This window comes from Excalfactoria chinensis, chromosome 3 (assembly GCF_039878825.1).
Source record: "Excalfactoria chinensis isolate bCotChi1 chromosome 3, bCotChi1.hap2, whole genome shotgun sequence".
NCBI classification, from domain to species: domain Eukaryota; kingdom Metazoa; phylum Chordata; class Aves; order Galliformes; family Phasianidae; genus Excalfactoria; species Excalfactoria chinensis.
In genome coordinates, this window is record NC_092827.1 from 88496486 (window position 1) to 88510271 (window position 13786).

The following is a 13786-nucleotide window of genomic DNA, read 5'->3' on the forward strand; positions in this document are numbered from 1 at the left end:
ATAAGATGCCGAAGGGCTAAACCTGGCACTACTAGTGATGAATAGGAAAATAAATAGTTTAGGTAGGATTTTATGACTTCAGAGCAAATGTCTGTCATAGCTACTCAGTGTAGCACTTGGTGTTTGTGAAAACATTAAATCCTATAAATAGGAAAATTCTATTAGGTCATTTACTTCCCTTCTACTTTGTACAATTGGCAAGCTGCCCCTTTGTGATTCACCTTAATAAAAACTAATGCTTCAGTCTGCTTTTCAAGCTTTTGCTAATTAACCTCTTGTGTGAGACTAGAATTATTCCACATCCCCTTAATGGGTTATTGGGATACACCCTGTACTTTGGATTTCCTGACTCCTAATGCTATGTTTGGACCCCTTGACCATACCTACCTACTTCCCCATGCTAGAAAGTCAATTTGCTCACAGCTGTTGGAATTACGGTTAGAAAAGGGGGAAGCTGTTCCTGGAGAGAGGAAGGAGCTGGGCATTACATCTCATCTTAGGAATGGGGTGGAAAGTTTCTATACAGCAGATAATCAAATTGTGATTAGGTAATGGGTTGGTCTGAAACCGAAAAGGAAACATAATCTGTTAAAATAGTAGAAGTACAGAGAGAGCACTGCTGTAAACTTACTTTCATGTTACATTGCAGGCAAGTTGAGGAGGAAGCGGTGTTTAAATCTTCGTGATCAATATTTAGTGTGTAAAGAGACAATCAGCACAGAATGATTCATAGCCTACAATTATTTTTAAATACTTTTTAAACTCTGTGGGACTTTCTGTGCTCTTTGATCCCCAGATTAGAGAATGTTGCCCTTGGAACATAAGCTGAGTGAGTTAACCCTTTACTTAGAGAGGATAAAAAAAACTAAGAAATTAAGATTTTTAGGTTTCATTTTCTTTCGTTATGATCTTTTGTCAACTTAACAGAAATCAAAATGTCTACCAGAAGTGATGGAAATAATATTTCTATGTAAAACGTTTTGCATTCTTGAAGTTGAGCACATGCTGGGAGGTGAAATGTAAGGATATGCATTATTCTAGAAGACTGAAAAATGAATGCTGATTGGCTTATGTATGGTATTGCAACTGCCTTTCACCTTTGAATTTACAAGGCATTTTATGGATATTTCGAATATAGGCTTTCAGTATTTCTTCTAAGTGAGTGTTTTGAATTTAAATGTTTTCTTTTGGGTTCCACTTCAAAATCTGTTTGTCCTCTGATATTTTTCTTTAAAAAGCTGAAACTTTCAAATAAGAAATGGTAATGTTTTCTATCCCGGAATCTTTAATGAAACATCTGTTTTCTAGGTAATATCCATGCCAGAATTGAAGTATAAGATTAAGGAAGAAATAGTCATCTCGAAAATTTGTATTCAGACTCAAACAGTTTTCATTTCACACGTGCTTGCTTTGCATTTTTAATATAAAAATGTTATATGAACGATTGCTGTGACAGTTTTAATTGCTAACATGTACTAAACAACAGAAGCCTGTCTTTCAGTAGCCCATAATTTATCACCTCTGTAGCAGCATAAAGGAAATCTAAATTAAAGCCATTATTTTTCCTGTGCCTGAAATGGAAAGCTTTTTTATGTGTGAATAGGAAGTTTCAGTCAGTGGGAGATATGAAAGCAAGTGAGTTTTTTTTGTGCATGACTTTCATTTCTGTAACATCTCTTTTTCCATGCTCCTCTCCCTGTAGCTATGCTGCTCTGATAGCTGACTGGCCCGTGGTGGTCCTGGGCATGTGTACTGTGTTAATAGTGGTGTGTGCACTGGTTGGAATATTAGTTCCAGATCTCCCAGATTTCTCTGATCCATTGCTGGTAAGTAAATATTAGTCACTTGTGCTGTCAAATAAGTATTTTTGGTTTACTGTTTTTTCCATATTAGCAGTAAACAACATATACAAGTACAGCAGCTGGTGCATTCCCCTGACTCTTAGTGTGCCAGAAGAGATTCCCTGCACTTTGAATCTATTTGGGAGTCGATTTTCAGAGAGATTCTAGTCAGTAGTAAGAATTATTTAATTCATATTTCTGTGTCACTTTTGAAATTAAAGACTTGCCTTATTCTTGGAGAAACATAAAAATAGAATTGAATAATTTTAAATCATATTTAATGAATAAAGACTAATGATTAAGATACAGAAGAGGGTGTTTATGAGCACCGTCGCACTAAAAGGTAAACTGAACGTTTGGTTAGAATAAATTATCACCATTTCTCAGGGAGAAAAGAAGTATGTGCAAGAATTTGTAATCCCTTCTCAGTTGATGTTAATGTGTCATTGTTTTGTCAGACTGGCATTTTCCTTTTAGAGCGGATGCCTGAAGTAATGATGATTTGTAAAACTTTCCGTCACTTTGGTTGTGTTTACACTTATTTAAGCTGAAAAATGAAAAGTTTTTATGGGATTTTATAATTCTTAGGGATTTGAACCAAGAGGGACTGCAATAGGACAGAGATTGGTTACATGGAACAATATGGTGAAAAACACAGGGTACAAAGCAACACTAGCAAATTATCCTTTTAAATATGCCGATGAACAAGCTAAAAGGTAAGAATTTGTATTAAAGATCTATTGTTTTGTTTTTGTGTGTATGTACATAACTCTTGCTATAGTACTCTCGGAAGATACTGTATATAATGCCAGTGTTTCAGTAAATATTGGATCTGATCACCTACATTTCTCAAGGGTTTAGATACTTCCCATCATAAACTCTTTAAAATGTATTGTCATTTTAGTTTCCTCTCTGAAACACAGGCATTTTAGTACTGGATTCAATGAAATGTCCCCTGAAGTCTCTATTAACAAAAAATACAGTGAATGTTTCAATTCTTGAATATAAAAGTCACACTGTAACGTAAAAGTTGCTAAGATGTGTAACTTGTTTAGGTACTTCTTTTTACCAGTTTCCTTCTAAGGTGAGTTTAAGCCATTTATTCTGTTTTAGTCATCAAGATGACAGATGGTCAGATGACCACTATGAAAGAGAGAAGAGGCAAGCAGAATGGAACTTTCACAAGGATACCTTTTTTTGTGATATTCCAAGTAAGTGGAGGAATAGCTGTAACTCACAGCAGAATTAACTACTTTGACCTGACCCTGCTTGCTGTTTCTGTATAGTCTCATTCTTCCTATTACTGTTTATGCATCATCTCAGTTGTGGCAGTTGTGAAGGAATTGTGCTTCTGTGGGAGTCTGCCAATTAGCTGTATGAAGAAAACAGTTGATTTCCTCTTGACCTGTATTGATCATCGGTATCTTTCTTAGTCTTCTCCAGGATCAGTAGATTTCCATTTCCTTGATCCTGAAAGCACGATCAAAGATCATAAAGCTCTATCTATCCCCAAGTCTTTTTATTGCATTTCTGTGAATGGCAACAACTCTGCTTTTTTACAACACTAGGGAAAAATTCAGCCTTTTGAGTTTGGGGATATTGTAATAAATGTGATAAAGTTTCTTAATCCAGGGTACCATATTGTGTTACTACATGCCATATGTTTGTGCGTGTACGTATGGTTCTTTTGTTAGCTATGCATAAAGATTTTGCAGCTGCCAAGTGAAGATTTTCTTTCCTAAATGCTGTCTTCTAATAAATGTAATTTAACTGTCATTTAAGCTGTATGTGTCTAAATTGTAGAATTATTTAAAATGGCCTTAAGGGTATCACAACAACTTCCACTGCAGTCATTTGCTTCTAAAGCAAAAACAGTCTTGTAGAAACATCTTTATAATTATTATTTATATTCCGAAATGCCTTACTAAATTAGCCTGTGATTACTATTATCTATGCACTACTATTATGCAGTGCCAAAAATTTCATAGTTTGCTGATTAGATCTTTTGACTTTTTTGTGTGTTTGTCATAGTTCAGAAGATAGACTACTTGAATAGAAGTCTGTAGAGCTTCTAAGTGGTATATAATGCTTAAGATGCCGTATTTACAATAAGCAATTGAAGTAAAATGAAACTTTTTGTGTGGACTGAATCGTACAGATAAATAGATCCTTTTGAAATTGAGGTGGATTCCCGTGGACTGAAAAGGATGCCACTGGCATCACTTGAGTGGTGGGATTCTGGTATTTTTGATATCAGACACACACAAATAGTCCATAAGCCCTTCTTGTGTAATTTCAGGTGATCGCTACTCACGAGTGGTGTTTACATCAACAGAAGGAGAGAATTTATGGAATCTGAATGCAATTAAGTCGATGTGCAATGTGGATAACCTAAGGGTAAGTAAAGATGCTGTTTAATTTGTCTTATATGCATATAAGAAGTATTTTTTTGAGAGTTTATCTTACTGCCCACTGTCCAACAGTATGTGTGAACACTCCACATTGTTTGCACCCTTGTAGAGTGGTCAGTCTGCTTATGGAGGAAGCTGAGAAACCACAGTCTATACTGTATGATTGTACAGGGAAATGTATTTGTTTTTGCTACTGTTGCCATCCAAAATAGGGTGGAGGAGTGTTGCTTTTAGAAGTCTCTGTGCAGTAGGGGCTATCTTAGCAATTGCCGTTTCTTCTCTGAATATTATTCCATGGATTTTTGTTCTTGTTTTCCATAAATTATTTCCTTGCTTTTTCACATTCATGTATCCTCATAGTAAAAGCAGTTTTCTCTGTCTTCTGGCATGCATTTTTTTTCTGATTGGCCTCTGCTGGTATAAGTGGGTTTTGTCCTCACATGCTCATGAAATTTTCCTCATGTCCTCATCAGAGATTATTGCTCTGACATGATGGCTCATGTTATTTACCTTTATCTCTTTCAGCCACATTGAGCCAGGAGAAAAAAGTCCAGTATTTAAACTAGTTCAGCTCCATTTCCAATTATTTGCGCTAGGGAGTCATCTGACTGGCTCAGTCAGGAAATATGGTTGAGAGTAACCTTTTGCAACAGTGAAAATTGAGTTAGGGAGGACATTAAACTTTCATTGTTGTTGTTGTTTTTAATGCTTCATACTCAGAATAACTTTTTTAAACAGTTTAACAATTTCTGAGCATTTGTAACACCTTTTAGAGCTCACGAAGTGCTGAGATAAGCTCCACTTCTGAATGTGGAGTTCTGCTAATACCCAGACTGTAGAGAGAATGAAAACCTGCATTGTAGCTGTCAGAAGAAACTGATGACTTGTGTGACCTCCCAGTCTTACAGACTCGTCTCTGTCTGTAGTTGGTTTTCTTGTTGAATTGCTTGTTGAGGATCTGTTTCTGTTCAAATAAGTGGCAAAACCTGTATTCAAAGATTGGATACTGTATCCTGGAAATATAAGCCTCGTAGTTTAGGCAGTTTTCTAATGGTAAGCAAGATTTCAGCACAACTATAATTTGCATTAAGTATTCCACTAACAGTATATCCCCTGTGTTAATCATGTTCCCATCTCCATGTAACTACTTCAAACTGTATATTTTTCTGACACTCACAGGCTCCGTCTTACAGCTGTTCTGCATGTGCTAGTCCTAGAATCTTCATGGAAGTACTGTATACAAAATAGCTGTAGGAGGTGTTCTGATTTTTAACTAGTCGGATGAGATGAGCCCTTTCTTTCACCTGGTGATTGCAGGATGTTTTTCCTATAAACCATAAACATTTCTTTTATAAATTTCAAAGTCTGTAAGCGATCTCCTCAGACTGCTTCCCAAAAAACTTGTAGTTGTGATCTTTGTCACTGTGTTGTACCCATTTGGGCAGGTCTGCCTATGGATAGAGCACATGCACTGCTTGGTTTCTTCTGTTGTTCCAAAGTAAATGGAAATCTTGCCAGCAGCAGACTGAGTTTGGCAACTGCAAAATGGCCTTTGTGATACCTTTGGATCACTAACAAAGCCCAATGCTACAACGTATTAACATTTTACACAGTATTTTAATAAGCTTTCCCAAGCTAAATTTTGAATTTTAATTTCTAATTTCCAGCTGCTAGCTCATATTACTTTATCTTTGGCAACAGTTACTTTACAAGTAAATATTTATGGCATGCAGCAAGTGTTGAGGAACAGCATATAAACTTTGTTGTCCCATTTTGATGTGAATATGCAGAGAAGACAATACAGTCCTTTCCTTCTGGTTTTCCTGCTTGACCCAAGGGTTTGTCTATTATGTCCTCGTAAGATAAACTTGGAGGCATGCCACAAAAAATACAGATATGCTATTCCAGTGCTTCCTTTTGTTTAGAAGGTTGTTCAGTTTTTCCTGAGTTTGCATGTGTAAGTGTTTCTATCTGGAAACAATCAAATGTGAATTATCCTGTTTTTTTGGAATGCCAGTTTGTTATTGTTCAGAAACTGGTTGACAAAATTAAGTCCGTGTTAAAGTTTTTATAACTGTCCTGAGAATTCCCAAGTGCGGGGTTTTGTCTGCGTTATAAATGGTTGCTAATAATAAACCCATGCAGTTTTGCTAGAAAAGCTAAGTAGTGTGTTTTAAATTTAGGTGATCTGAAATATACATGGATAATGATTTCCGGCCCCAATCCTATAAACTCTTAATCACATAGATTTAGTCACTTTTATTAATACGTGTTCATTGTATGCAACTTGATTAAGACTGAAATTATACATGTATCTAAATATTTGAAGAATTCATTCTCATTCATCACATACAAGCCAGAAGTTTTGTATAGAAGCAGATGTGAAGTTTTTAAGACTTGAGTTCTCTGTGCCATGTCAAGATGGAACTTTACCAAGAAGAGGAAATTTCCATGATACAGACTTGTTACTTAGCAGTTTCATTTCTCCTTTAAAGATGCCATCTTTTCTCCTAAAAGAGTCTTGTGCCTATTTAGCCAAGTCCTACACTTAGTGCTTTCAACTTAATCTGAAATATTCTTAAATTGGAAAAAGAGTGTCCATACAGGGGAGTAATGCTCATTTATTAAAGGAGTTCTTAACCAAAATGCTAAAATTGCTATCATTTTCATGGAGCTCTGATAATAGTTCGTAGGCTTAGGACGTTCACTTGAGCTGACACAGAGGTTCTCCGCTCTGGGATCTCTCTCTGCTATGTCTGCATGTAGTGCCTGCTTGTCCCTGTAACTCCACTAGCTTTACTGCTGCTGCATCTTCCTCTGCTCTGCACTCCAGAACTACAGTAGTGTTAATGCTTCTGCTGGTTCTATGCTAAGTTACTGCTGGGTTAATCTGGTTCATGTAAGAGGATGCTGATCAAAAGCAGCGTGCACAGGAAGAGGAATTATATGTGTTATAAATCATAGTGGAAAAAAACCCACAAAACCATAAGCTGAATTTTTATCACTTCAGGATTTGTGTGTGTGTGTGAATGTTGCTAAGAATCGCACTGTTGTGTTAATATGCATTTTTGCACTGCTTGTCTTTATACAGATCAGATCCCATTCCCAGTTTGGTGATCTCTGCCAGAGAGCCACTGCTGCTTCTTGCTGTCCCAGCTGGACACTGGGCAACTATATTGCCATCCTAAACAACAGGTCATCATGTCAAAAAATTGTAGAACGAGACGTCTCTCACACCCTAAAGCTGCTTCGCACGTGTGCCAAATACTATTACAATGGAACCCTGGGGCCAGACTGCTGGGATATGAATGCCAAAAGGAAGGACCAACTCAAGTGTACAAATGTGCCTCGCAAATGTACCAAGTACAATGCTGTTTACCAGATCCTTCACTATCTAGTGGACAAGGATTTTCTAAGCCCAAAGACAGCTGACTATGTCTTACCAGCTTTAAAATATAGCATGCTCTTCTCTCCAACGGAGAAGGGAGAAAGCATGATGAGTATTTACCTTGACAACTTTGAGAACTGGAACTCTTCTGATGGTGTGACAACCGTCACAGGGATCGAGTTTGGAATAAAACATAGTTTGTTTCAGGATTACCTGTTGATGGATACTGTGTATCCTGCCATAGCCATTGTAATTGTTCTGTTAGTCATGTGTGTGTACACAAAGTCCATGTTTATCACGCTGATGACTATGTTTGCAATAATTAGTTCCTTGATCGTTTCTTATTTTCTGTATCGAGTAGTATTTAATTTTGAGTTCTTCCCATTCATGAATCTCACTGCGTTAATTATTCTTGTTGGGATTGGAGCAGATGATGCTTTTGTCTTATGTGATGTTTGGAACTACACAAAATTTGATAAACCTCACGCTGGAACTTCTGAGACAGTGAGCATCACGTTGCAGCACGCTGCTCTTTCCATGTTTGTCACCAGTTTTACCACCGCTGCTGCCTTCTATGCGAATTATGTCAGCAATATCACAGCCATCAGATGTTTTGGTGTCTATGCTGGCACTGCCATCTTGGTGAATTATGTTTTGATGGTCACTTGGCTACCTGCTGTGGTTGTGTTACATGAACGTTATCTTCTCAATATTTTCAGTTGCTTTAAAAAACCTCAGCAGAGGGTATACAACAACAAAAACTGCTGGACAGTGTTGTGCCAAATGTTCCACAAGGTTATTTTTGCAGTCTCAGAAGCATCCAGGATATTTTTTGAAAAGGTTTTGCCATGCATTGTTATCAAATTTCGTTACATTTGGCTTTTCTGGTTCCTTGCCTTAACGGTTGGTGGAGCATATATTGTGTGTGTAAATCCAAAGATGAAACTGCCGTCATTGGAGCTCTCTGAGTTTCAGGTATTTAGATCTTCTCACCCCTTCGAACGATACGATGCAGAATACAAAAAGCTTTTCATGTTTGAACGTGTCCACCACGGAGAGGAGCTCCACATGCCAATTACGGTAATCTGGGGTGTCACGCCTGAAGATAATGGTGACCCTTTAAATCCTAAAAGTAAAGGGAAGCTGCAACTAGATAGCAGTTTTAATATTGCTAGCCCGGCATCGCAGGTTTGGATTTTACGCTTCTGTCAGAAACTAAGAAATCAAACGTTCTTTTATCAGACTGAAGAGCAAGACTTCACAAGCTGCTTTATTGAAACATTTAAGCAGTGGATGGAAAATCAGGACTGTGATGAGCCATCTCTTTACCCCTGCTGCAGCCACTGGAGCTTTCCATACAAACAAGAAGTCTTTGAGTTATGTATCAAGAGAGCTATAATGGAGCTAGAAAGAAGCACAGGGTACCACCTGGATAGCAAAACTCCAGGGCCTCGCTTTGACCTGAATGACACTATCAGGGCAGTGGTGCTGGAGTTCCAAAGCACCTACCTCTTCACACTGGCTTATGAGAAAATGCATCAGTTCTACAAAGAGGTGGACTCATGGATTTCAAGCGAGCTTAGTTCAGCTCCTGAAGGTCTTAGCAACGGTTGGTTTGTGAGTAATTTAGAATTTTATGATCTACAGGACAGCCTTTCTGATGGTACTCTGATTGCCATGGGTCTGTCGGTTGCTGTTGCATTTAGCGTAATGCTTCTTACAACTTGGAACATTATTATAAGCCTTTATGCAATAGTTTCAATAGCTGGAACTATTTTTGTCACTGTAGGTTCTCTGGTTCTTCTTGGATGGGAGCTAAATGTACTAGAATCGGTCACTATTTCTGTGGCTGTCGGCTTGTCTGTGGACTTTGCTGTTCATTATGGAGTAGCTTATCGCTTAGCCCCCGACCCTGACCGAGAGGGAAAAGTGATTTTTTCTCTAAGCCGAATGGGTTCTGCTATTGCGATGGCTGCATTGACGACATTTGTAGCTGGAGCAATGATGATGCCCTCTACAGTGTTGGCATACACGCAGCTTGGCACTTTCATGATGCTAATAATGTGCATAAGTTGGGCTTTTGCAACGTTCTTTTTCCAGTGCATGTGCCGATGCCTTGGACCCCAGGGCACTTGTGGCCAGATCCCGCTACCAAAAAAACTGCGGTGTAATGCCTTCTCTCAGACCTTTTCAGGATCCCAGGGGAGCAGAGGTCAAAATAAATCACATCCCATTAGCAAATACCAGCTGGACTCCAGAAATCAAAAGCCAGAAATGGAGCATGAGCATTATGAGCTGGAGCCACTGGCATCGCAACCAGGTATCTGTAACCCTGCAGAGAAAGTGACTTATGAAGAAACTCACATCTGCTCAGAACTCTTCAGCAGCAGGCCCCAGAACATGTGTATGCCTATGCATTCGGTATATAATAGTGAAGTGAGCAAAAGCATTAAAAACGTTGCTAGTTCAGCTGTGCTACAATCATCTATTGACCAACATGCTCTGTGCCCACTCTTCTCTCAGAACAGGCAGTGCAGCTGCCCGGATCCATATAAGCAGGTGACAGTGAAGTGGAGCCCACACTCATGTCAACAGCTAAGTGATCCCTTCTGTTACCAGTGTTCTCCTTCACCCGGGGCCGTGCAGATCCAAAGTTCTGTGACTCCCATCAATACTTTACAGCAGACTGCTGAAGGTTATGTGCATCCCGTCCAGCATGTCCTTCACTGCAGCTGCCTTCAAGGAAGGCTCAAAAGAACGATGACACAGAACTCGCTGCCGAAAAACTTTTTCCTCCAGTCAGTGCAGCAGTTCCAGGCACATCAAAGGGTGAACAGGACAGATTCACACGCTCACCAAAACCCAGAGGAGAACGTAAGAACGGTTCCAAAGGTGATGAGCTCCTCACAATTTCTGTGCCGAAATGTAGGGCCTCTGATCGTGCATTGCTCTGAATGTGAGAACAGCTTATCTAACAACCAAAAGGGACTCTGTCAGAAGGCAGATAAGTGTGATGAAAAGGGCAGCACAGAAGCCAATGGGGTTGAAAGCAAGAAAGCCTCTATGTCAAAGCAGAAAAAGAAAGCTGAGAGCAAGATAGATCAGTGTTCTTTGCAGAATGACCAGGTTTTGAAGGGTGACAAAGCTGCTAAAAAACACCTCCTGAACAGGTCAGCAGGAGAGGCTCACTGTGAGGGTTGCCATGAAAACTCACACTGTTGTAGCACGGCTGTAGCAGTGAAGTGCAATTCTGTTGACTGTCAAATGCCAAACATTGAAGCCAATGTGCCTCCTATGTTAATGCGCCCAGAACTTTCCAATGAAAGTTTGTTAATAAAAACGCTATAATAAATCTTTAATTTGGCCATCCTGTCTTTCTTTTAGAAGTGTGTTCGAGGCACTAAACAAGAAAGAACTGAATAAGTATGAATTATAATTGCATTTTGGAAAGAGAAGGGTATTTTATAGAAGAGTAATATTTATACATTTCATAAAGCCATTACACATAGTAAAACCAGATGTTGTCCAGAATGTTGGGGTTTTTTTTTGGTTGTGTTTTTTTCTTGCTGTAGCTCATAAACTGGATTATGCTTAATTTAACTTTTGCCCTGGGGCACTGGAGCTTGAATTTTCAGTATAAATCATCTTCAGAAATAAAGCATTGCAAAGAAACGCTCCCTTCTCTGAAGCCAGGGCTTGTGGGATTGACATCGTCTGGGGTAAGTGTGATTGCCACCATGTTCTGAGTTTGTCACTTCCCCTCACCCACTCAGCATGCTTCTGTTCTGAACGTGGTGTGTGTCTTGAAACAGGGGGAGGACTGTAACTGTGTTAAGTATTGTCTGGAAGACAAGAGAGTGTAGTGTGCTTGGGGAGCATTTTCAACCATTAATCCGAATAAAATCCTAACAAAAAGGAAATGCTCTTGTGGAGGTCAGTAGCACTTGTGCTGTCATTGTTATGAACCTATGTATATAGTGTAGGAAAATGTTTTAAACTGCCCTTTCTGGCAGTTACTGTGTAGAGTTACCATTGAATACTGCAGAGTATGAGGGGAAACAATAGTAAGTAGATGTTATTTGCTCCTCAGTGATGACAAGAAAGATATAATTTGTGAATATGATGTGTATAAAATCCCGATTCATAAAATCAGGTATAAAGAACCGTGCAATACTGCGCTTCTCCCAACAAAGTATGGAAATGAGAAGTAACACTACTGTAGAGAAAGGTGTATGGAATGCATGTGTGCTTACTGCTCGTAGGATCAGATGAAGTCAGTTTAGAAGGCTCAGAGGCATAAATGGAAATGTGACTCTCTGTCTTTTGCTTACCCAGAAGAGTTCTAGGGTATAAGTACAAATATTGTCCTAAACCCTGTGACTGAGAAACTGGATTTCAGACACTGTGTTTGTGTAACTGCAGCGTTTAATCCACTGATAGATATGATTTGGTCGTGGAGACACTTACTGGTCTCATCCATCAGAGAAAGTGGATTTGAGAGCTGGAACTGTGTAGTATGTCATAATTGGTAGGTACCATAACGCCAAATCTCTCTATAGGTAGTAGCTTTATTATGCTGATTGTGTTGATTTATCTGGCATAGTTAATGGAAGATCGATTTCATGGACTGATGTGAAATCATATACTTGGTGTTTCATGAATCACTGGAGGAGAAGCCTGGCATTTATGTTCATACTAAAGGGACGTAGAAGATGAATATCGCATGGTAAACCAATTAGGTCGCTCTGGGAGTAACCATGATAGTGCTTATATATCCCAGTGATGAGAAGAAAGCAGGAGTCTGAACTCTACAGAAGAAGCTGGTATGATTTTACATGGTTACTTTTAAGTAGAGTAGCAGTCTAGGTATGAAATAAAACTCATTCTTAGGTCCTTTAAAACCCATAACTCAATTTAGATCCAGACTCCTTCTAAACATTTGGAATAATGAGAGCAATTCAAGGATTTTCTGTACACTGTAGAGGCTATTAATTATAAAGAGCTAAGACATGCAGTGCTAGCAATCTAAAGAAAATAAAAGGGTTAAGAAACAAATGGGACCATTGCCATGTGTGGAATTATCCAACTTTCTTCCTAACCATTGCACCTGACTGAATGCAGTTTCTGTGAGGGATGTACGTAACATGCTAGGGAATAAATCTGTTAGACAACAGTAAGCCCGAAATAAAAATGATGTTTTGATAGTTTAGTTGACCTCCAGTCAGGCTTTGCCAAAGCAGTGTGTAACGCTTGCATAGTGCCTGTCATATCAGCTGTCACTCACAGCTGTGCCTTCAAGACATGGGCCTTAGGGGGCTCTTAGTGAACACATCTGCAGAACATAGGATGTTTTGAGCTGGTTAGTTCAAAGTTGAGATTTATTCAGAGCCAGCTTTCCATAACTGCATACTGAATAAGGAAACCTCTGACTGCTTCTACTAATAAATGCCATTAAATAATGGTGAGGTAAGCGATGAAGACTTGCTTTATATTTTCATTGTATTTTTTAAGTCCTCAAGGGTTGATGTAGTAAAAAAAACAAACGGGCAGATGAGGAGTTGTAGTGTCAGGTGCTCTTAGAAAAGACTGAAATGGGCTAGCAAACTGTATCGCTGCTGTTTGTGATTTTGACCTTGCCTCCCTGCTAACCTCCTTTCTGAATCGCATAGCTGGACAAGGAACAATCATTGAAAGAGAGTAAGTTTAATATAAATGTGTGTGTGGGCATCATCTCTGTCAATTAATGCACGGATTTCAGAACTCCAACACAAGACTCCTGCAGAGTAGAAGAGAATACAGGCTGGTTCCTATGAGGCTGTAGGCATTACTCTAGAAAACCCACAAGAGAAAAATAAATGTTATTATAGGCTCGTAGGTGCGAACAAGCAGAGGTTGGGATCCTGCTCCACTCTGTGAAAGCAAGGACTATGGTCTGCTACTAAGACACACCTCTGTAAGAGTTGCCAAAGATTGCCATGTCCCATGGGAAGCTGATGAACATGGAATACTCTGCTGAATTGGGCAGGGTATTCTGTAGTTGTGGTGGTGACGACACGTAGCTTGGTACATGAAGACTACAGGATAAACTGACAGTGGGAAGGCTATACTGTAACTTGCTCATGCAGTGAGTCCTCCAAGTAACATCA

General features: G+C 39.1%; 1 protein-coding gene across 5 annotated transcripts in view; it reads left to right on the forward strand.

Annotated features, from left to right (window-relative positions):
- Nucleotides 1–10997, forward strand: part of DISP1 (dispatched RND transporter family member 1) — a 79744-nt gene extending 68747 nt beyond the window's left edge. For all 5 annotated transcript variants that reach the window (XM_072333597.1, XM_072333598.1, XM_072333599.1 and 2 more), the window contains 5 exons: nucleotides 1703–1826; nucleotides 2430–2557; nucleotides 2955–3052; nucleotides 4141–4238; nucleotides 7344–10997. In XM_072333597.1, the coding sequence (XP_072189698.1) occupies nucleotides 1703–1826; nucleotides 2430–2557; nucleotides 2955–3052; nucleotides 4141–4238; nucleotides 7344–10988 (4093 nt within the window). In that variant the 3' untranslated portion in view covers nucleotides 10989–10997. The remainder of the gene's footprint in view (nucleotides 1–1702; nucleotides 1827–2429; nucleotides 2558–2954; nucleotides 3053–4140; nucleotides 4239–7343) is intronic.
- Nucleotides 10998–13786: the final 2789 nt, after the last annotated feature.